The 23,417-nt window shown below is 36.3% G+C and overlaps 2 protein-coding genes across 2 annotated transcripts; both read right to left on the bottom strand.

The window, feature by feature from the left end:
- Positions 1–103: 103 nt before the first annotated feature.
- timm10b (translocase of inner mitochondrial membrane 10 homolog B (yeast)) lies at positions 104–3,694 on the bottom strand. The gene is made up of 3 exons (XM_036595815.1): positions 3,521–3,694; positions 3,316–3,411; positions 104–1,766 (listed from the first exon to the last, which is right to left on the bottom strand). The coding sequence occupies exons 1-3, from the start codon at positions 3,545–3,547 to the stop codon at positions 1,110–1,112; spliced, it is 780 nt and encodes a 259-aa protein (XP_036451708.1). The 5' UTR covers positions 3,548–3,694; the 3' UTR covers positions 104–1,109.
- Positions 3,695–8,346: 4,652 nt separating this feature from the next.
- Positions 8,347–15,481, bottom strand: LOC118824851. The gene is made up of 6 exons (XM_036595289.1): positions 15,378–15,481; positions 14,672–14,785; positions 14,147–14,189; positions 13,894–13,961; positions 13,258–13,328; positions 8,347–8,902 (listed from the first exon to the last, which is right to left on the bottom strand). The coding sequence occupies exons 1-6, from the start codon at positions 15,382–15,384 to the stop codon at positions 8,522–8,524; spliced, it is 684 nt and encodes a 227-aa protein (XP_036451182.1). The 5' UTR covers positions 15,385–15,481; the 3' UTR covers positions 8,347–8,521.
- Between the last annotated feature and the right edge of the window lie 7,936 nt (positions 15,482–23,417).

Below are 23,417 nucleotides of genomic sequence, written 5' to 3'. Positions count from 1 at the left end.
GTGTGTTTTAACGAGGCCGTGTGGTGAAGTCTGCAGTGTTTTGGCCCACGAGGACTGGAGTCTGTCACATGTTCTAGTGTGATACATTAAAAAAGCATTTCAGTTTTCATTTTCATCTGCTTTATTTTTGTTAAAGTTCAGACTTTATACATTTAAACACCATCGTACAAGGGTTGAGGAAATGCTGTTACCTTCTGTTTCATGACACTGACTATAAAGCTCCTTCTGTGAAAGCTACCTGCTAGAATGTTCTTGTACATGGAGTCATTCATGTGGACTGTGTGTCTTTCTAAAAGCTGCATTTTTAAGAATACAGCTTGTCCTTTCAGTTACACATACTGTCCCATTTTTAGAACAGGAAGTTTAATCCACTGTCATCTCTACAGTTGTAGAGAAGGGTTTATCTGCCATTGTCTGCGCACGCATAACACAAGACTATTCATTTCTCTTAATGAGAAATGATCTATGTCATTAACGGTTTGCGCATCAGCCCATGATGCTGAAACAAGATCAAGTTATCATACCTTTCAGTCTTTTCGAACACAGCTTTAAAGGGGAATTCCAATTATTTTTCAAAATGTATTTGAAATCTTAAGATGTAAACAAATTCAGAGTGGTTTAATGTGAAATGCTCCATTCTAGAGAAACTTACAGAATTTTTCACATTAGTGGTGATCAGAACCAGACGTGCGTTTAATGGTTCTGAAGACATTGGCTGATATCAGAGACACTGTTTTATGGTAGTTTTGTTTTAAGGTTTTGGCCTAAAATGTATTAAAATCCATTCATGGCAAAGAGGTACATGCTGAGCATTGTAAGGTAAAATAGTCCTCTCCCTCCAAAAAAGAAAATGTCAGATTTACCACTAATTCCCCATTAACAACATTATATATACAAACTCAGAATACATGTGTAGATAGTGTGTTTTTTTAGATAGTAAATACAATGGTTGTATTGTGTTACAGACTTCAGAACAGAATCCTGGTTCCTATCACCACTGTTGTCAAGAAATCAAAGTCATTAAGGTTCTCCAGTGCACCATTTCACATGAAAACACTCTACATCTTAACAACTGAACTATGCAGAAATTTCCCTTTAAGCAAGTGACATCAAGATGTCTTGTCTTGTTTTGTCCCAGCAGTAGACTGAAGTCCTGGGACTGGTGAAGTGCTGCTGTTGTCTACACTAACCTGCTTTAGAGCTAACTTTTCTATTGGGATGGCTGCCACTACACTTGAGAGTGAACCTTGTGCAGGTAAGCTGGAATTTACAGAAGAAGATCCTTGAGTGGATGAAACGACTGCTGGAAGCTCAGCAGCAGTGCTTTGTGCATGTTCTGTAACAAGTGGTGGAACCAATGACACATTTGTAGCCTGTGATGTTACAGATGAAATGGCTGAATCTGCTGCTTGTATGACAGATTCTGACATAAGCGGCACTGCCGGTGCTGGAGCTGGTGACAGATTGATTAGTGTAGGCTCAGAAGTTGATGGTGTAAATGATACTGATCCAGCAAGTGCTTCTGTGCTCCCCACATGTTCAGCTGTAGATGAAGACACCATGGTTGTGGTCTCTGGTGTCCCTGAACCTCCAGCCAGTGGCTCCACTGGGGCTGCTACCTCTGCTGCCTTTGCTGTTTCTGCAGCTTTGCTCTCCATCTCCTCCATTCGCCGCTGCACCATCGCTGGCATCAACTTTACATACGTCCCCATGAGACGATGGTTAGAGCGGATTAATTTGCCAGCACAGCTGTCAACACAGTGCTCCTATAGGGGTAGAAAATCAAGACAACTAGTAAATGGTCCTGACCACTGAAGTACAGGATGAAAGGGGGATAACAAAGTATGCAGAGAAACAGATGGACTACAGTCTGTAACTGTAGAACCACAAAGTGATCCTATATGGTAAATGAAGGTGATAAAATGGACAATGAGTGTAAAAACAAGGAGGTGTACCTAATGAAGTGGTCAGTCAGTTTATGTATATTTAAGTGAATACACGTGCAAATGGTGAAAGCCTGACAAAGTAATGCAACATGCAGAGTATTAAGATTATCTGCAAGGATTTATGACAAGGGTTTTGGTATAACTTCATCTACCTATTTTTAATGTTTCTAAATTTTTATTTTAAAAGTAAAAAAAAAATTAATCTTGAGGAATTAAGTGCTAACCACCCACCCCCCTTAAATGGCCAAAAGCAAACTTTTCACACTTCAATAACCTAAGAATTATACACCAATCAGCCATAACATTATGACCACCTCCTTGTTTCTACGCTCATTGTCCATTTTATCAGCTCCTGTGGGCAGCGTCCTGTGAGCACTGATGAAGGACTACAGGATGACCAACACAAACTGTGCAGCAGCAGATGAGCTATCGTCTCTGACTTTACATCTACAAGGTGGACTGACAAGGTAGGAGTGTCTAATAGTGTGGACAGTGAGTGGACACAGTGTTTAAAAACTCCAGCAGCACTGCTGTGTCTGATCCACTCGTACCAGCGCAACACACACTAACACACCACCACCACGTCAGTGTTACTGCAGTGCTGAGAATGATCCACCACCCAAATAGTGCCTGCTCTGTGCGGGTTCATGGGGGTCCTGACCACTGAAGAACAGGGTAAAAGGGGGCTAACAAAGTATGCAGAGAAACAGATGGACTACAGTCTGTAACTGTAGAACTACAAAGTGCACCTATATAGTAAGTGGAGCTGATAAAATGGACAATGAGCGTAGAAACAAGGTCATAATGTTATGCCTGATCGGTGTAAGCTTTTTTATGTAATAAACCAAGGATTTTAAGGGGTTATTAAAGGAAACAATCACACAAATGTTAAGTGCAGAAGACTGCTGAAGAAAAATAAAACAGTGATTAAGAGGTAAAGAGCAGGTTTACCCTGCACACTTGTACCCTCATCAGCCACTTAACTACAGGTTTACTTTAACTGTACAGCCCATCTGTTGATGCACGATGTGTGTTATTCATCCTGTGTCCCTTCATTAGTCAGTTTTTGACCACAGAGCCGCTCTGGCCTGGATATTTTAGGGCAGTTTGTTCCTGACAACAGATACAACTGATAGGCTACAGTCTGTTAATGTTCTCCTGTCTGTATAGTGGAGCTGTAACACATAGCTACAGATATGGGTCTCAGAGAAATGCTAGTGGCTGAACATGCAAGGTGGCTGTTTTTAATAATTCCCTTGTTGAAATAAAGGCTTGTTCTTCAGGACTATGACCCAGATAGCTCAGCAGTCAATAACAGTAATGAGTAAATAAGTAGTAGTGTAGTGAAGTGGTGATTGACTTAACTTACTTCATCCATTGTAAGATTTCTGTAGTTGAAATTAGTTGTGCAGCGCTGGAAACAGATCTCCGTCATTCGGTTATAAACCAGAAGAAAATCGCGAAGCTACAAAGCACGAATGTAGAAAAAAAACAATATTAGAAAAATTACAAATGCAGAAAACAGACCTGAGATTCAGAGGTACAGAGACCAACACTGCCTTCAATCCACTTACATTTCGTAGTTGTCCGTCAGGATCCATGACGATATACTTTACAATATGTACACAATTAAAAACGAGCAGAAGCTAATATTCGCCTGTTTTAGACACTTCCTTCACGAGCTGCTTAAAAAACGACGCTGCTGACAAGCTGTAGCATGACTTTCACAAGAGCGCGGCCATGTTGAAATCACGTGACCAGGCGACTCGCAACGTAATCCATACGTCACCGAGTTGATTTACATTTTCTTTAAAAGATTTTTTTATTTTTTATTTTATGGACTTTTTTTAATCGTAAATTGTTTTTAGAATGACTATATTAGCAAAATGGTTCTACAGGCATTAATCCTAAATCAATAAAGTAACAATGCAACAGTAGATTAAACGCAATTCCTGTTGTTCAAATATATGAAGAAATAATATATTGGATATATGATTGAAACTGTTGTAAAACATAGAGCAATATAGTTAATAATAATAATAATAATAATAGTAGTAGTAGTTTTCATACAGGTAGCAGTTCAAAATACTTTGAGCTGTTAAAGCAAAATGCTTCTGAAGCTGTAGGAGACAACAACAACAACAACAATAATAATAATAATAACAATAATAATAATATATATATATGGGACAGTATGTGTAAGGGACAAGGACAAGCTGTATTCTTAAAATAAAATATATATTTATATAGTTTATACGGTGGCAGCTCAAAGTGCTTTACAGACAGGTGATAAAACATAGTTATACAAGAAATTGTTAGTATTTATTTAGAATCGCAAGAAAATGAAAAAGATCAAATTAGAAGATAAACACCATGAGACGTGGAGTTTTCATTAAATGCTGAGTTAAAGAGAGACGTTTTTAGATGCTTCTTGAAAGTGAGCACTGAGCTTGACTGTCTAATAAAAGGTGGAATTTAGTTCCACAGTTTAGATGCATTATAACTGAACAAGGCCTCTCCATGTTTTCTGTATTTTACAGAGGGTATTTGTAGAAGGCCACTATCTGCAGATCTTAGATTACATGTCGGAACATAAACAGACAGACACTCTGTGAAGTAAGCAGGTGTTTTAGGTTATTTTGAGCTTTAAAAACCAGTAGCAGAACTTTAAAACCTATCCTGAATGATACAGGCAGCCAGTGCGGGTCTTCTAAAACAGGAGCGATATGATCTCTTTTTTGTTTTTGTTAGGATGCAATGGATGAACTAGCTGACATTCTGATTACACGTTTAAAGTGAAGTTTTTCTTTGGGTTAAACTTGCTATATTCATTAGCTAACAATAACTAGCACTTCTAAGTGTTTAACAATAGCTTAAAGGGAAACTCCACCAATTTTTCAAAATGTCTGCATTATTAAAGAGAACTCATTCAGAGTGGTTGGTGTTAAATGCTTTGTTCTAGTTAAACCAGAATTGTTTACAATGGTGGTGATAGGAACCAGACGTCTACCTCTAAAAGCTCCCCCACAGAAAGTTATTACATGAAATTGTTTTGAACACACTGCCAGATGTCTGACACATCTGAGACGTTGCTTTACAAAGGTTTTGTGATAAAAAATGTATTTTAATCAATTTATTTTAATCCTTTCATCAAAATAATGGTGGATGAATACATGAAGGGTGTTCTAAGACAAAATAATCCCCAAAGAAAACTTTTTATTTCAGATTTTTCGCTATTTTACCATCATCAACATTTCATATAAAAACTCAGAAGACACATACAGGTTCACAGGTGATTTTGGGTAGTAAATAAAATGGCTATATTTGTGTAATAGACATAGTTCCTATCTGCTGTCAAGAAACCTGAGTCAAGTTTCTCTACAAGTGAAGTGTTTCACATCAAACCACTCTTAATGTTTTATCTTACATCCACTGAATTATGCAGACATTTTGAAAAATCGCTGGAATTCCCCTTTACTGTTTTGCACATTGCTATTAAAGAGTTTATAGCCACCAGAAATGCAACCCAATGAACAGAACCATCATCCAACCTTCGTTTTGTTTCTACAGTGCAGCTCCTTTTAATGAGAAAAGTGATGGTTATTATGATTCATGGTTTAGGGCCTGTTAATACATCTGCATGTTCCACATCTTGATAGGGTGCATGCAACAATGTCATAGTGATCTCTTATCTTTTATGTCACGTGAGTGACTAGAATGCCTTTGATGTTTTGTCATGTAAGTTGGGTGCTAGTGGAGGTTCCTTACAAGGTAAGCAATCTTAGTATGAAGCTTTTAGGTACAGTTTTACTGCAAACAGACGGATCCTCTACCTTTGCTTACTGTCACTTTATAATTTAGAAACATTTAAATCATCTTTTCACTTTTGATATGGTGTGATTTCTTATAATTGCTTATGAGGTCTGTACTGAGATGATTCATATACGAGAGCCACAACAACATAGGTGACAGCATGCAAGACCAACTAGATAAAAGGAAACAATACAAAGTTACTTCTGAATGTGAGATTTAATTAAAATGCAACTTAAAAAAACAAATGTAATAAAAGTTAAATATATCTACACATACATTAACTTCCAACATGCAAAGAATCACAGGCTTGTGAACTTAATAAAATGTAGAAGACTTGTAAATTAAATGGAAAATGTAAATTAAATTAAACATTTAAACATTAAACATACACTGAAGTCACACTGCACTCACAAATACTCAGATTAACAGACTGGAAACACATTCACAAATACTCTTTAAACAACCTAGGAACAGTTTCATAGCACTCCTTCGAACGAGAACATCAGTTCCATCTATTGCATCAGCACATATATTGTGAAAAGTATGTCCAGTGGAAATTATGAACACACTTACATTAAGGCAATTCAGAGCACGTTTTCCTTAGTGCAGCATTAAAGTAGTTTTCCACAGAATCAACATTTCATGCTTGTCAAATCACTTAGTTAACATACTATTAATGATGGTGCGGGGTGGCAGCTGTCCTTTCATTGTTCTCTGTGATCATTTATATAATATATGTATTACATAATTCATGTATCATATAGGGTTTTTTTTTTGGAATGACTTTAATGGCAACAAATGTGCTTAGACTTCCAATAAAAGCCTTTATATTGTCTTTTACAGAGACATTAATATGCAGTGCTGTGCAAAAGTAAAAAGCCGTTTAATTGGGCAATAAGACTTTGTTGCTCAGAAAAACTCTAATATTAGGATAAACTCAAAATTGTTAATACATAAGTAGTGATTTATGTATGTCAATGTGTTTGTTTAACCATTTTCAAACTTCTCCTCATGGCAGCCCAGTATTATTATACAGCATTAATCCTTCATTAAATTAAATCAGGAGTGCTGCTGATAGAATTGATCAAATCTCTGCACTTTCTGGGGAAATCGAGGTGAAGTTTAGAACCAAACCGCTCATATATGTACTACTTTATCTTCAACGAGAAAGTCTTGTTACATTTTACTGTATTATTGTTTGTTTGTATTTATTGTAATAGTATAGAGTGGCTAAATAAGCAAAAACACACCTATTGCCCAGATAAGCTAATTGAACTTCAGTTGAATGTTGTGGTGATCAGCTTGTGTATGAAAAACAAACGCATTCAGAGGTGATTTCCACCTTGTGACGTCAGTAGACAACACAACTACCTTAGCCTTGCACAATATCCTCCAGGTGTCTGTTACTGCACATTATTGCACCAGCCGATTGCAGAGATCACAACAGAGGCATGAAAGGATTGCAGAACCCCATTTACATTTATGTTTGCTCGGGCATTTATACAGTCGTATGCAAAAGTTTGGGCACCCCGGGTCATGTTTTGTTGTTTTGACACATCCTCTACAGAGAGTCTAGTTCTGCATATTTTAATACACAACTATGGTTTATTTGCTGAGTTTAACGTATTGGAATAAAAACATAAAATGTGGACTGGATATGTTATATTTGATTTCTTTTTCCAATATATTAAACAAATAAATAGAAACTGCACACTAAAATTAGCAGAAAATGTCATATTGTACGACTAAAGTATGTTTCTATGGGCCAACATCTCATACAGACTCATGTCAGATGGCTTTGTTAAAGCACCCAAACACATTTAACGTTATAACGTTTGTGTGGCTTCATGTTCGAAAAACAGTCATACCTCATTTCTGCACGACCATTTCCAACCTCAACCTCTTTTTTTAAGACTAGAATATCGCTGCTATCGGAAGAAAACCTTGTATCTCCAATTTTTTGTCGTTTTTCAGTTTTTGATGTAATTTCAAAATGATTGTTGGTCTTTACATTGTATGTAAATTTCATGAAGAATGGACCAAAAGACACAGCCCAAAATGACATGGAAACAATTCTGGTTCCATTGACTTACATTACAAGTAAAGTAGGTTTTTTCCTTCTCCTGTAAAGTTACCATTCTGGAGATATAAGGTTTCTTCCGACAACAGTGGAATGAGTAAGTGAGTTCTGTTCTGATTGGCTATTGCACCACATTCGAAAAGCAGTCTGGGCTGAAACCCTCCTTATAACCCCAGTGTGAGTGGGCGGGGCTAAACTGTTGTAGGCTGAATAGGCGGAAACAGTAAGCCAAAGATTGGGCACAAGACATGTTTCATTATTTTTCTAAGTGAAAATAAGTCACACGTCCTCTACAGAGAACACAGTTCTGCACATTTAAATACACAGTTACTGTTTATTTACTGAATTTAACATATTGGGGAAAAAAGAAAACATAAAATCTGGCCTGTGCAAAATTTATGGCACACTTTATATTTTATGTTTCATTTTTTTCCAATATATTAAATTCAGCATATAGAAACTATGCACTAATATTTGCAGAAAAGTGTGTTCCCTGTATAAGATGAACTTATTTTTACTCAGACAATCAACAAAAAAACATGTAGCTTGACCAGCTTGTTCACACTTTTGCATACGGATGTTTGTAATCACTCACACGCACAACAACCTGTTTAAATGCTGAGCAGCATAACTGGCCATTCTGATGAGTCCACTTTAGGACTTTTTACATGCTCTTCGGTCTCTAGTTGTTCTGCTCATGCCTCAGCTCTGATTGGCCAAAGCTGTGCTCATAGTCGCCATGCATGTTCCTTATCTCCATCTCTCTCTCACGATTGCTTCTTCTTTCCCTCTCTCGTTCTCTCTCCCTCTCCTCTGTCTCCAGTGCTACTTGGTGGCTGTTGAGGTAGATGCTGTTGCGGGACATCATGAGGCTGCTGGAGCGGGACGGCAGGGCCACCTCGCTGTCTGCGTCTGCCTCCAGGCAGTTCTGCTGGGCCATGGGTGGAGGATAAGTCTGGGCCTGATGGGTCTGGCCCTGTTTCTGCTGATACTTTCGCTTCTTCTTCCGCTTCTGAGCCACACTTAAATCCAGAGAGGCATAGGAGATGTCAGCTGGCTCGTCCTGGGAGAAAGAGAGGATTCAAAGGTGAGACGTTACCATTCGCAAACTCGTATAGATGAAGGTTCCATAGAGTTTTTGGAGTGATGCCAAAGAAGAACCACTTTTAATTCTCTGTAGATCTGTTAATGACGGTTCTTTGAAGAAGTACCTTTTTGTAAAAGAGATGTGTGCATGTCAAAAACCTTTTTAAACTCCACATAATGTCAAGGGTTTTTCTGTTTTTTGAGAATACAAGAAAATTCCAATTATACAGAAAATGACTGTTTATCCTGTAAAATAACAGCAGTAAAAAGTAAATGTAAACTGTTCTTTACTGTTAGTAAGTATTTGTGTGTAATTTTGCTTGCTGTTCTATGTTACCTCGGAAGACCCTGACAATTAGAAACATTCTGTAAAGGCCAAAAATTAGATATATTTTCTCATCATGTTGCAATGGTGTAAAAAGGGTTAAGTATAATCTAATTCTTAGGTTTTACAGATAACAGCTAATCCGTTAAGCATGAATGCACTGTAAAAAATGAAAAGTCAACTCAACTTAAAATTATAAGTCAACTTCACACAACTTCTCACAGTGCCTTCTGAGTTAACTCAGCCTGAGATCACCTAAAATTTAAATGTGAAATTTCTCCCAACTCACATTTTTACACATTTTTAATCTTGCGTCATATATAGTTATAGTTATATTGGCTATATTTACACCTCCAAGAGGTTTAACTGTCTAAGCTTGCTCCACTATTAGGAGTTCATGGATTCAAGCCTCAACTGGCATATATATATATATATATATATATATATATATATATATATATATATATATATATATATATATAAGTCAGACACAAATAAATTAGGTTGAATTGCAAAACTTAGATATTTAAGTTTATTAAGTTTCAAGTATTTTATGTTTTTTACTAGTATCAAGGCAGATTGTTTAAGTTTATATTTAATTTTTTGGTTAAGTAAATATTTTGGTTAAAGTTTAAGTTTAAAGTTAAGTAAAATTATCATTTTTAACCAATATTTATCTAATTCATTGTTCAGGTTAAAAAAATGCCAAATAGGTCACCAAATTTAAGTTCAATCAAGGATGGAAAATACTTAAGTAGTTGTACTGAAGGATTGTACTTAATTATTTTTAAAAGATTAAGTGTTAATTTGGAAGCTTATTAAAATTAAATTTTTCTTTGTTTACTCAATTTTATTTCCAAGAGAAAAACTCATCACAAGCTGAAGTTCAAATTCCAAAACTTTAATAAAAGGCCAGGATTTCTCTCTTGCTAGTCAGTCAAGGTCTTGCCCATTTGATTGTATTGTTCTTATTAAAACATCCAACCAAATTCATATCATTGTAGAATGCAACTATGCTAATTTATTTGCACGCAAGAACTAGTAATACCGGTTGACACACTGAAACTTTTCATTAAATTTGATAACAATTAAGTCAAATAATTGAATATGTTTGAATGCAGACACATTCTTTCTTTCACTCAGTTAAAACATGTAAACGTTTTTTTTTTTTCTGCTCCACATTTTCACTCATACACATTTTCTCTCCAATATTGCTTCATGATTTGCAAGTTGCTTTTTCAAACCCTCTTGCATCTTCATTGGATAAATCACATGGTTATAAAACAAATGACTGATAATTTTATATTTGCAGAAATATCTGCCGAATAACAATCAGTGTCATTAAAATAACTGCTCCCAGTGACAGCATTCACGTTACTGAGCACTGCAAACGTCAAAGGGTTCCATCATTGGGAAATGGTAAGCTTTGATCCCAGTGATGCCATCTGTAGGTAGGGGACCTAGTGAGTGTTAGCCGCACCATGTGATGTAGTCCTAGCTAGCGGGTATGGATTGGCCATAACTAAAAAGGTAATTTACGGAAAGTAATTTACGGAAATTACTGTTATATAACAGATTTCTACTTGCAATTGTTTTTAGTTAATCAATTAATTTGTTTTTATCAATGTAGAACTAAAAATCATAACTAAAAATAAGCTAAAAATCATGCAGGAATCTTTATTTTTAGGAGTTTTCCCTACTTAATGATCAAAACACATAATCCCCACACATAATTATCTATTCCCTTACTGTAGACCAGCCTGTGTTTCTCTAGAACGCTGTTGGAGAAAATTTTTTATCTTGATCTTGATCTTGATCTTGATCTTGATTGAACACGTTAGTGTGTCATTCCATTGAAGTAACATGTAAAAACAACAATGCTTTTGAATAAAAGCACCCAAGCGAATTATGATTGAGTTAAACAGAACACAACTGTTACAAGAAGAATAGAGTAGAAATATCTCTCTATATCTTCTGTGTTCTAGAAACCACATTGCATATTTGTAATTTACTGGTCTATTTGCACAATTTTGGCAATTTTTAACTCCAGTAAAATTAAAAAAATATTTAGGTGTCTGTGATGTAAATTCATCCTCAAACCTCAGGAAGCTTTACGTATCTAACGTAGACCACATAACGGCCCTAAGAACTATTTTGTGCTGTACTAAAAAATGCAAGTTCAGTGTGTTTGGAATAAAATGTGAATTTTCTTTTTGTTAAACTATTCTTTCAAAAGGCGGCTGGTGCGTTTCAGATTGTTATCATTTCTTTGCAGACTAGTGCATCTGAAGTGCTTTTATACACCTCTGAGTTCATGATTTCATCAATGACCAAAGTTCACTGACACCATTGTGAGAAAAACAGTCCCAGACTTTGGCGTTTCCACTGTTGTGCTTCACAGCACTCTTAGTGTCGTCTGGTTGGAATTCTCCTCAAAGCTTCTTCACAAAAGCCTGCTAAAAGCCAATTCATGTTGTCCTAAAAGTTTTTTTTTCTCTTTTTTTTTTAAACAAATATTATGTTAAATATTTTCTGTAGTAACCTAAAGAACTTCACAAGTTGACCAATGGTACCATGGTTCAAAAAGTGTCCAAATACTTTGGTCATTGTACATACATTGGGGTCTAGGGGTCGATAAAGCTTCTATTTTACACTCTTTTCTAATTTCATTATATAGTTTTTATTACACATTATATTATCAGCAGAACAATTTGAGTGAAAGGTAGGATCTTTGGAAGATTTACATGAATTTTAGAATTTTTTCTTTAATATGTTTAGAATGTTTTATGCCCCTCTTTTGCTTTAATGACAGCATGCAGGTCAAATAATGTCTAATAAGTTGATTAGCCTAACTTGTGGTCATGGTCAGTGCCAAAAAATTGCTTAAATTTGAATAGTGAGCTAAAAAATAGTGCAAAATCATGAATTTTTTTTTTACTTCGTTTTACCCTTAATAACATTTCTTTTAAGTATTTCCAGGTTCAAATAAAAGAAAATAAATCACAGATTTTCAGTGTGGTCTCTTGGGCTGCACTGTACATTTAATTTTACTGCTGATATCTACAGTTTAGATTTGCTTTTGTGCTAATATTTGGCTTTAAATACTTTAACTCCTTAAGCTCTGTGAGTCTGTATGTGGGACCAGACTTCAGTTACCCAAAGCTCCAAAACTTACCCTTTAGTTTCTTATCTTACAGGTTAGTCTAATAACTGAATATTAAGCCTCTGTCAAATACTTTCACTTTAAGAGCAATATTTCCTCAAATAAAGCAGGTATTTGACTATAAGTACTTCATTAATACATTGATGTCATGAGATAAACTTGTTTCTGCAAAACCGTAACTTTAAAAAAAAATTTAATTAATATGCATTAATGCAACAAGATTTTATGCCAAGCCATTGTGGACCATTTCACTTGTTCTACTTCTCAAGATACTTTAATATAATGTATAAAACATAAAACTCCAAACGCTTTGGCATTATGACTTAGCCCCATGCATGTTTCTAAAGGCTTTGCTTGTTGCGCGGTGGTCTAAGAGCTCAATACCACAGCAGCGGTGTGAAATCGATGTGAAGTATCTCTGTGCATGTGGCTGCTTTCTTTAAAACGCGTGGGATGGCCTGCTTAAAATAGTTACTTGGCTTTCAATACAAAAAAAACGATTGCTACAAAAAGTGCTTTGCTCCACATCGCAAATATTTTAAGCTAGGTAGACAAAATAGTGCTCAGGCTTAAGAGGCTAAGGCTGTAGGGCAGCATTTTTAAGACCACCGGACCATTTGAACCATTTTCGTTTGGTGTGTGCGCGAGGGTTTAGACAGAGTCTATTACAAAATAAATCTGCTTGAGGACCAAGATATTCACAAAAGCCCCTTTAGCTGCTTCTGTTCTACTTTCAAGACTCTCCTAAAACACTAATTGAGAGACTATTATCATTCATAGTATTTGCTAACAGGAATTCAGACAGTTTCACAGTGTTGCGATAGTTAAGTCAGTCAGTTAATACCTGTTCATCTCGTCTTGCGCTTTGGTTTGACCTAGGCACAAAGCCCCCATAATCGACTGTCCTCACAGGTCCTGTACCAAAAAAAAAGGTAATGGAAAAATCTTCAAAGCATTCGCCTAATGGACGTACAGTACTGTGCAAATGTTTTTACAGTAACTCTAAGCATTATTTGCTAAAAAAACATAATATTATAAACAAATGATATGCCTTTAACACAATAAGTGGTTGTAGTAGTTTTATTAATTTTCACTGTCCTGAAAAAAAAAATAGTAACTTTACAGGAGAAGGCAAAAATGTTCTAAACTTATAATGTAAGTTAATGTGAAGAAGTTTAGTTCCAGGTGATTTTGGAGTATTTCCATTGGTCTATTCATTTAAATTTTCACATAATGTAAAGCACAGCGAATGATGTCAAAAAATCAAATTTTTTTGGACAGCAAAAATATGCTAATTTGTTTATGTAACACTTTGCAATATAGACTTTTCTAAGCTTGTAGATATGTGCTTTGGAACACTAACTAGTCCTACAGCGCAACACGAATGGCAGTATGAGATTACAGTCTTTCAGTTGACTGAAGATTTTTTTTGATCAGTGCTAAATAAAAGAGGGTACTTGAATCGGTCAGCTAAATTTACCTCCTACTTCTGTACAGATGTTCCCATAAATAGGATTCTCTTGACTGCGCCGTTCCTCTTCCTGGAACCTGTGAGATCATTCAGAAAAATATTTGCCATATATATTTTATATAAAATTTACTGGTAATTTATTCTGTATTCCAGCCGCGTGTGCACCAGAACCGTACAGCCATTCTTCACGTATCAATGCCCGAACTGTAATGCTGAAAAACATGCTAAGATAATAAGGACAAAAAAACTGCAGAGATCCTACCTGTCAACAGGAAAAGAATCAGGGTACAGTGGCTCCTCCACATCTATAAGAAAGGCCATATTACATGAATGGATTTGTGTTATTTTGTCAATATGCTGGAATTCAATACAAAAATAGATGCTGATCACTAACTATTAACTCTTCTATGTAACACCATTGTATTGACAATTCACAGCACCTGCCAGGCAAAAACGTACTGTAACCACTATAATGATACAGTAGGGAAAGTGCATGTCACAGTGGTCATCGTACTCATAAATGTTTAAACTTCAGAAAGTTAGAAATCTGGTTACCTTAAAACTTTGAGTTAATTGAAATGAAGTTAACAGAATGTTAAACTCATATTATTATTCTGTTAGTTTACTATTAGAATCACAATAAACTCAAAGGCATCCAGTTTACTTTCTGAACTCAAACACTGAATCTTTTTTTTACAGTGCTGCAATGCTTTTATGCAAACTTATCTCTGATTACTGACTGCTTATTGTTTTGATGTTCATAAATATAGACCAACGTGTAACATACCTCTGCTCTGTCTCTCTCGTCTTCTCAACCAATACAGCAGTACGTTTAAAGATACAGATATTAGCAGTGCTAGGCATGTCAGTACCAGACCTGTGTAGGGTCCCGTGCAGTTTCCTAAAAAGGATAAAAAGAATGGCCATATTTCTAATATTGACTGTTTTGTTTTGTGTTAATGATAAAATGCATACAAGCCAGTTTTATATATATTAGCAAAAATAGTTTTTCCTCCAAATAAGCAAAACATGAGAGATAATGAAAGATATTGACTTCCATTGTAAAATAATAATAGGTGAAAGTTAAAATAGTATATAAAATGTACCTTGTATGATTTTAAAAAAGTTGTATTTCAACATAAAATATCAAGTTTTGCTAATAGGAAAGACATATTTAGTAAAAAAGTCATCCTTGCTTCCACATACATTAACTACGCTACACGTGATTGTACGGTACTGTTACTCATGACTTCCACTTTAGTTAAATTTCGTCATATTTTCAAAATGATTCAATTTCTAAGAACAGTGTACGGTAAAAAAATGAAAAAATGCCTTTAGAACACTATGCAACATTTAAAGATATACATTACTTCCTCCATATTGGAGAACGCTCAATCAGTAAAAGCAGTTAACAATGATCTAGTTTGAAGCGGAGCGAGCTCGGTAAAAAGCAGTTTTTGGGGAAATATATAAAAAAAAAAACCTGCTTTTACCTGACATTGTTGATTGTCCGCTCTTCAGCCGTCCGTTTCTACAGAAGCCCTAGCGGTGTCTACGCATGTTCTTCAAGAGGTACACCATATCTGCTTCTATTTTTACAGTCTAGCGTCTTTTTCGGTTACAAACAGGAAATCTGGTGGATACCTAATGCAAACGTTCACGTCACCTGAAGACACAATGAGTCTCTCAGTGTAATGAGCCAGAGTACAACTGGGTTTCGAACTTTTAACCTCCATCATTTACTGCAGAAAATCCATACTGGACTCCTACATTTATTAAGGTGTTGTCTTGTTGATATTTTTGTTTGTTTGTTAAATCTGTTGTCCCTCTGCTCAGTACATTTAATTTACACTAAAATAAAGAAACTGAAAGCATGTTTTGCTTTTTTTTACATTTGAGCTCTGCAGTCATGATCATCTCATCACTTTCATATGCAAATAATAGTTGATAAACACTTTCCTGAGAGCAGTATTTATAAGACTACACCATGGGCCTTTCATAAGTGATATAAACCTGTATATCACTGTTGTTGGAAGAAAACCTCGTATCTCCAAAATGGTAACTTTACAGGAGAAGGAAAAAACTTGCTTGACTTTTAATGTAAGTCAATGGAACCAGACTTTTTTCCATGTCATTTTAGGCCATTTCTTTTGGTCCATTCTTCATAAAATGTACACACAATGTAAAGAGCAACAGGCATTTTCAAATTATGTCAAAAACTGAAAAAAATGAGACAAATGCTCAAACAGCAGCGATAAACATTTGAAAAGGACTTTTTCCAACCAATGTTATTTTGAAAAAGGCTGCTTTTGCTACTTTTGGTCTCATTTCACCTCAACAAGTGTTATGACAACCATGGGCCTGCCTAGAATGTACCAACATCAAGGGTTGAGCCCGTGGCCCGTATTACATGGTCACATGGTTACAGAGCCAGTGCTCTAGATTCCATAGTGACTCTACTATAGACTGTAAAAATCAGTTTAAACTATAAACATAACAATACTTTTATCTACAAAAGAATGAAATGAATTTATAATTATGAGCTGATTAAAAATAAACACATATGTATCTGCTGGTACATCCATATAAAAACATAAAAAATATGCAAATTACATTAGTTTGTGCAGTCTCTCTCTGTACCTTTGCACCAGCTCCCACCTCCTCTACTGTTTCCATTGCTTGTATGGTCAGCTCTCTCTCAGCTCTTTTTATGGTAAACTCCTCTCCAACCTCTTCTACCTTTTATTGCTGCAACATTTAATTAGTTATTTTAAAGTGACAATACTATTAGCATTAGCATTAGCATTACATTGAACTGAACTGCATGTGTAATTTTTACCTGACTGTAAATAAATATCTGTATGAACTGGTACCCTAGCTGATCATAACTCAAATGACCACCATATATAACTTGAATTATATATTCTTAAGTTACACAGCGCAATCAGAAAAGGTAACAATTGCACAGTGTGCCAACATGAAGTGAGCATGATACTTAGCCACCTTGGCTTAATGATGCCAAAACAAGATGAAGCTGAAATTGGCTTCTTTTTCACCAAGTGCGTGAATGTTACTGCTGCACCCTTTAAAGTAGAATGGAAAATTGGAATAAGAAGCGAATGAGAAACCAACTTAAATAAGAAAACCAAACATTAACAGTAGCCAGCCTAACACTAAAGCCAACCAGTTCAGTCTACATTTTGGCTGCTACCTAAATAAAAATGTAACAATTTTTTTTTCAGTAATCTCAAAAGTTTGTAAAATTACAGTCATTTAATTTCTCAGAAATACTGCCTTTTACTGTAGTTCAATAGTTTCACTAGTTGAGCTATTTATTGTAGTAGTAACATTAGCAGTCATTAAAATAAATGCAAATGTCTGTGAAATAAAGGTGATTATTTGTTTTTATAAAACAAATAATTCTATTTCTGGAAACATAACAGCAGCAGTGTTAAAATACAATATATGTACAGGTAATTTACATGTAACCTTAGTTTTAAAAAAAACAGGAGTTTACCATTAAATTGTACAGTACTTTAAAACTGAAAGTACTTTTTTTGTTAGCAAGAATGATTATATATTACAAGCTGTCATATTATCACTAATGGTAACATGACAGTGTTATATAACTGAACCAAATCTGACATGACACCTCATGACATCATTTGACATCTGGCTGTTACATGTTTATGATAAAGTTATGCAGCAGGGTTCGAGTAAACTGCTGCTGACTGCTTTTCTCAAAGTGTTCACTCTTATTGAATATCCCACACTGTAATGCATGCATTGATGCAGTTGTGTATGCTATTTGGAAATACACAGAAAATCTATTTTAAAAAATGGAATTATATAAATAGAAAAATATATAGAATAATAGGTTAGAGTTCATTGCAAACTACCAAAAACAAATTAAGGCCATTTTCCAATATGTTATGGCTCACTGAAATGTAATCAACACTGCATAACAAAGACCATATATTGGTACAGGGCCTTAACGTTTTGTAGATGTTTGCAGTGAACCTGTATTTGTAGAAGCAGCGTGCATTTCCATATAACAGTCTTCCACAACTGAGTCAATAGAAAGAACTTTAATAATATAAAGTATATTTTCATATGGCACATTCCTAGTTGTTTAGGGTTTGCAGGATGTACGCACAGTGAGGAGTCTGTGAGAATCGATTTTTCTTTTTTTACTTTTTAATTTTCCATTTCCGACCACAGGGGTGAGGGCAGGAAACGTCCTTCTGGGTAAACTCGTATCTGCTGTTTTAGTTACTGAACCACAAGGCACAAAACAGTCTCACATTCTCTAACAATACACATGGGCTAGAGTATGCATGCGTGCAGTTTCCCTCTTTGGCTCGCTCTCTCTTTCTGATATCTGTCAATACTTTGTGGATGTCCACAGATGTATATATATTGTGAGCACCTACAACATTTTTTTTTTGCAGCTAAATGTAACCTAAACCTTAACCTCAATAACCAAAAAAAGACAGTTTGGCTTCTGTGTAAAGTTTGGTTTTTGTGTTAGAAACATTGTTGTGGAAACTGCCAGTATTTTCCCACAATCTCAAAATGTTAATTTTGTTATCTACCATATTCCTGCGCCCCATGATGGTTTGAGTGACTTATGGACAGAACATCCAGCAGGATATAAACAGCTTTTGTAATGATGTTAGTAATCAGAACCTGAAGCTATAGCCTACACAAAATACTTACACCGATAAAGTCATTTAATATCAACTTTTTAATTTTAATTACTTTTTTTGTTTACAACAGCCATAAACCCATAAAACAATGGGACAATGCCATTACATAGCAGTTTTTAACCCCTTAAATGGCCAGGGCCCACAGAAGTCCCTGTAGTTATGGAATAATAAGCCTGGGATTTTGTTGTTAATGGCCGCAGATTTCAATAATAACAACTGGGCTTTTTCAAGCAGTGATTATGAAGCCACATTCATTGGTCCTTTGAAGCACCGCGCTTTCGTGAAAGGTTTATGCTCGTAACATTCCCATTCTTGCCACATTTTCAGCTGTAGTGACCACCACAAACTGCGCTTTTCCCAAAACGTGCCAGAAATGTTTAGTGGGACATACAACAATAATTCAACAAGTAAGCACACAATCCTTGACTTAGTTAAAACACTTATGAATGGCGCTTTGTTCCCAACTGGATATTTCCACCATAATCTCGAAATGCAGTGGTCATGTAAAAAATACGGTGGATATAATTATTTTGACATTTTTAATGTCATAATACAAAGATCACAATAAACAGAATAAAACATAGCACATACATACAATCTACCTAAATATCATTGCTGGTATCTTTACAGGAGAAGCCAAAAACATTCTTGACTTTCATTGTAAGATAATGTAACATTATTACATCATCACTGCAGATAGCTGTCTATTATTCCTACACTGAATTTGTGTTCATTCTCACTGAGGCTTCTGAGCCATCCCAGATAGCAATCCAGTTCTGGCCCATACTTATTACTTTCATCTGGCTCATATACCGCTATGGAACTATGGCAATGACTGATGTCATTAACTTACTATTCAGTGTTTACTGAACACAAAATTTAGCTGTAAATCATTTTAAACCAATTTGAATTAACTTTAACTAGGGTATTTGATAGTGATTCTAGTTGTGAGGTAGATTGGACTACCTTTTCAACATACTGCCATATTTCTGATAGATTTAAGGGCCAAATAAGCATATTTTAATGTGGGCCACTTTTGGCTCACATGCACTTTGCTAGCAATGCCATACGTTTGCCAGAAGCGGTCCTCATCCACAAGATATCTGGGATGTTGCCATTGTTTTAGTACTAGCAATACTTCTAAACATGCATGGGTGGTCTTTGCTCTTGGCAAAGATAGGCAGCTGTCTAGGGCCCCTATAAGCTAAGAGGTCTGTGAAGATAGAAATCAGATATACTGATGTTACACAATCTATCCCAACATGTATACATTTTGAAAATAGCTGTTATATTTAGTGGTTTACTTATTTTGCTTGCATCATGTAAATTCTTAAAATAAGCAAAATTCTGTGCAAATATAGTGAGTAGTTTTACTTAATAAATTGACTTAAAACAGGTAAAAAAGTGTCTAGAAATAAGTTAAATAATCTTACAGCAATCTTACAATGAGAAATATTAGCTATGTTGACCAAATTTGAGAAGATTTTACTTTCCAAGGCGTTATTTTTTGCAGTTTTTTGTGGTTGCACCACTCATGGCCCCAGAGCCTCAACTAATATGAAACTATGCATCCTGAAGGCCCCATTCCTATTTTTGTCTAGAGCCCCAGAATCACTAAATCGACCCCTATAATCATGCATGGGGACATACCAGAGCAAAAGCATGACAAGGCAGACAACATTTCTTCATTCTTTGTTGGTTAAATGCTGTGAATCTGTATGATGCTCAGCTGACCCGTCACAGAAAGGAAACAAGCTGTCTCTGTTGGTCACTCTTTCTGATGTGGTTTGCTTGGTTGTTTTTTTTTTGTCATCTTTCACCATCTGAGGTGTAACCTGAGGTTTCAGTGCCGGCATTAGCTACAGGTCTCGTCATCTTGTATACGGTTTTCTTCTCTGCGTTTTTTTTTTTTTCCATTTTATTTAGTCTTCGATTCTCAATCCTTCTCTGTATCTTCACATGAGTCGCCAGCTGGAGAGAATCGAGGGGGATGGGGAATGGGACTGGCACTCTACATTACATGACTGGCATTTTAGAGGTCCAGTCATCTCCTTCTGGGGGGCTCCTCACCAAACGTTCTGAGATGTGAGCTGGGAAGTCAATGCTCTGTAATGAACTGCTGAAATCAATGGTATGTTGCATTTTGCTGGGAATTCTAGAAACCAGTGTCTGTTCTTTATGGTACCTGTCTACTTGCAACTTGGCCTTGTTACATCCTATTCATTTCAGTGGAGAGCTCTGCCCTTTCGCGTGATGTGTGATAGATTGCATTGTGTCAAAATCTGTGAAATCCTTATCATGCTGCTAAAAAAGTTCTGTAGATTTCAACCTATGCAAAAGATTGCGGCCTCTGCATTGCTTTTAACCAACTGGACGAGAGTAAAGCGGTCTTTGTTATGAATGACAAACATTTTTTTTTTTCTGAAAGTAAAGAGGGATACCAATGGCTCTCTTTCTCTTCTTTGAATCTCAGAGAGTTTTACATAATTATGAAAATATCTAGTTGTATATGTAACTGTTAACAGTGAAGACTTGGAGGGAAGGTAAAGTTGAAATCATATGAAGCTTGTAAGTTACATACACCTTAACCTAGTCAACTGTAAGTGTGCAAAAATCACCTATACACTGTAAACATCACAAATTATAGAGTTCCAAACTGCCTCTGGCAGCAACATCCTCACAAGAACTGTGTGTCAAGAGTTTCATGAAATGGGTTTCCTTGGCTGAGCAGTTGCACACAGACCTAAGATCGCTATGCGCAATGCCAAGAGTTGCCTAGAGTGGTGTAAAGCACACCACCACTGGACTCTGGAAATGTGCAAATGTGTTCTCTGAAGTGATGAATCACTCTTCACTGTCTGGCAGTCTGATGAACAGATGCCTGGAGAATGCTACCTAATGAATGCATAGTGTCATGGCGGAAGAGGAATAATGGTCTGGTGCTGATTTTCAGGGTTTGAGCTTCAGTGAAGGCTAAATTTAACCCTTGTGTGGTGTTGATGTGTTTGTTACTCAGTGGTCTGGTGGACCCATTAAATCAATACAGCCAAAACAATTCATGTAAAAGTACCACGTTTAAAATGTTCACAAGTGTCCAGCGTAGCATTTCCCTTTAGCAGCTGTAGCCAGTCAGCAGCCTGTCCATGTTGTCCACTCTCACACACACACACACACACACTAACAGCAGGCCATGTAGGAGGAGAACAGAGTGAAGGGATACAGCACCTCCACACTTTTATTCCCCACGGGTTCACCCAACACCACGTGTAATATAAATCTGTGGGGGGTGAACAGTGTGAAGGCACTGAAAATGGGTTATTTTATATGTTCTTCACAGAAAATGAGCAAAGACCAAGGAAACTCCGGTTGAAATAATAATAAATCACATAATTTTTTCTTGTGGTAAACATTGAAAATGGGTCCCACAGACCCCAACACTACACAAGGGTTAATGCAACAGCATACAAAAACATTTTAGACATTTATATGCTTCCAACTTTGTGGCAGTAGTTTGGGGGAAGGCCCTTTTCTGTTTCAGCATGACTGTGCCCCTGTGCACAAAGCGAGGTCCATAAAGACATGGTTTGATAAGTTTAGTGTGGAAAAACTCTAGTGGACTGTACAAAGCCCTAACCTCAACCGCACTGAACGCCTTTGAGATGAATTAGAACACCAGTTGTGAGCCAGACCTTCTCTCTTAACATCAGTGTCTGACTTCACAAATGCTCTACTGGCTGAATAGGCACAAATTCCCTCAAACACACTCCAAAATCTTGTAAAAAAGCCTTCTTGGAAGAGTAGAGGTAGCTGCAGTGGAGTGGGGGGGCTCTATATTAATACCCATGGGTTTGGAATGGGATGTCAAACAAGCTCACACAGGTGTGATGGTCAGGTGTCCATGTACTTTAGGCCTCGAGTGTATGTTCAATACGGTTCTTTAATTTCCATAACAACATAAAAATACCCACCCACGGCCAGAAGAGAGATCCAGCGTAGAGGAAATGTGACAAAGTGCAAGTGAATGTGTAGTGTTATTAGTGAGAGATGTTACTGTAGAATGTACAGTAAGTACCTGTAAATTCTCAGAATTACCAGAAATCTTGCCAAAAATAATAATATCAGAAAACTAAGCACATTGTTTAAAATTACTGATGCACCGATACCGATACTGTATCAGTATCAACGCCGAGCTGGCACTTAAACGAAGTCTCGGTATTGGTGGTGGGGATACCAATACCTGTGCCTGGCACCACAAATCAATTTCTGATGAGTGCCTGCGCACCAGTAGACAGAACCTAACAACACGTAGGTGGTGTGAGACAACAAGCAGCAGTAAAAACATTTATGGCACGATTTGTAACGGCACTTTTTGGTGTTAAGAACATGCTAACGGAGCAGCTTACCTCAACGGCTGAGCTGCTTCTGTCAGTAATCACTCGTCTGCCGCTGTGTGGCCACTTACAGTCTGAGATAATGTTAATGAAAGAGCAGAAGGAACCACTGGACTCCTGATGTGATGATAGCCTTTAGCCTCAATTTAGCTTTTAGCATTGGAGTCCACTAGCCTCGCCTGTGGTGCACCTTCATTGGTCAGCTGTATCACTATCTCTTCAACCAGGCAGAAAAAACACTGAAAGTCGCTGATACTGACAGCATGAATGATAATAATGATGGTAATATTTACTGAACTGACGCTCAGAGATGTGTTCTGATGTGTAAATATCACAGGTTTATCTGTACACTGTTCAGTTCTGTTTTTACCTGTTTTGCTTAATAAATATATTTTTAATTTACTTAAGTTGTGTTTATCGTTCTTATTACTAA

Source organism: Colossoma macropomum, unplaced genomic scaffold, assembly GCF_904425465.1.
Source record: "Colossoma macropomum unplaced genomic scaffold, Colossoma_macropomum, whole genome shotgun sequence".
Classification (NCBI taxonomy): domain Eukaryota; kingdom Metazoa; phylum Chordata; class Actinopteri; order Characiformes; family Serrasalmidae; genus Colossoma; species Colossoma macropomum.
The sequence above is the reverse complement of the archived record's forward strand: the minus strand, read 5'-3'. Positions and strand labels throughout refer to the sequence as shown.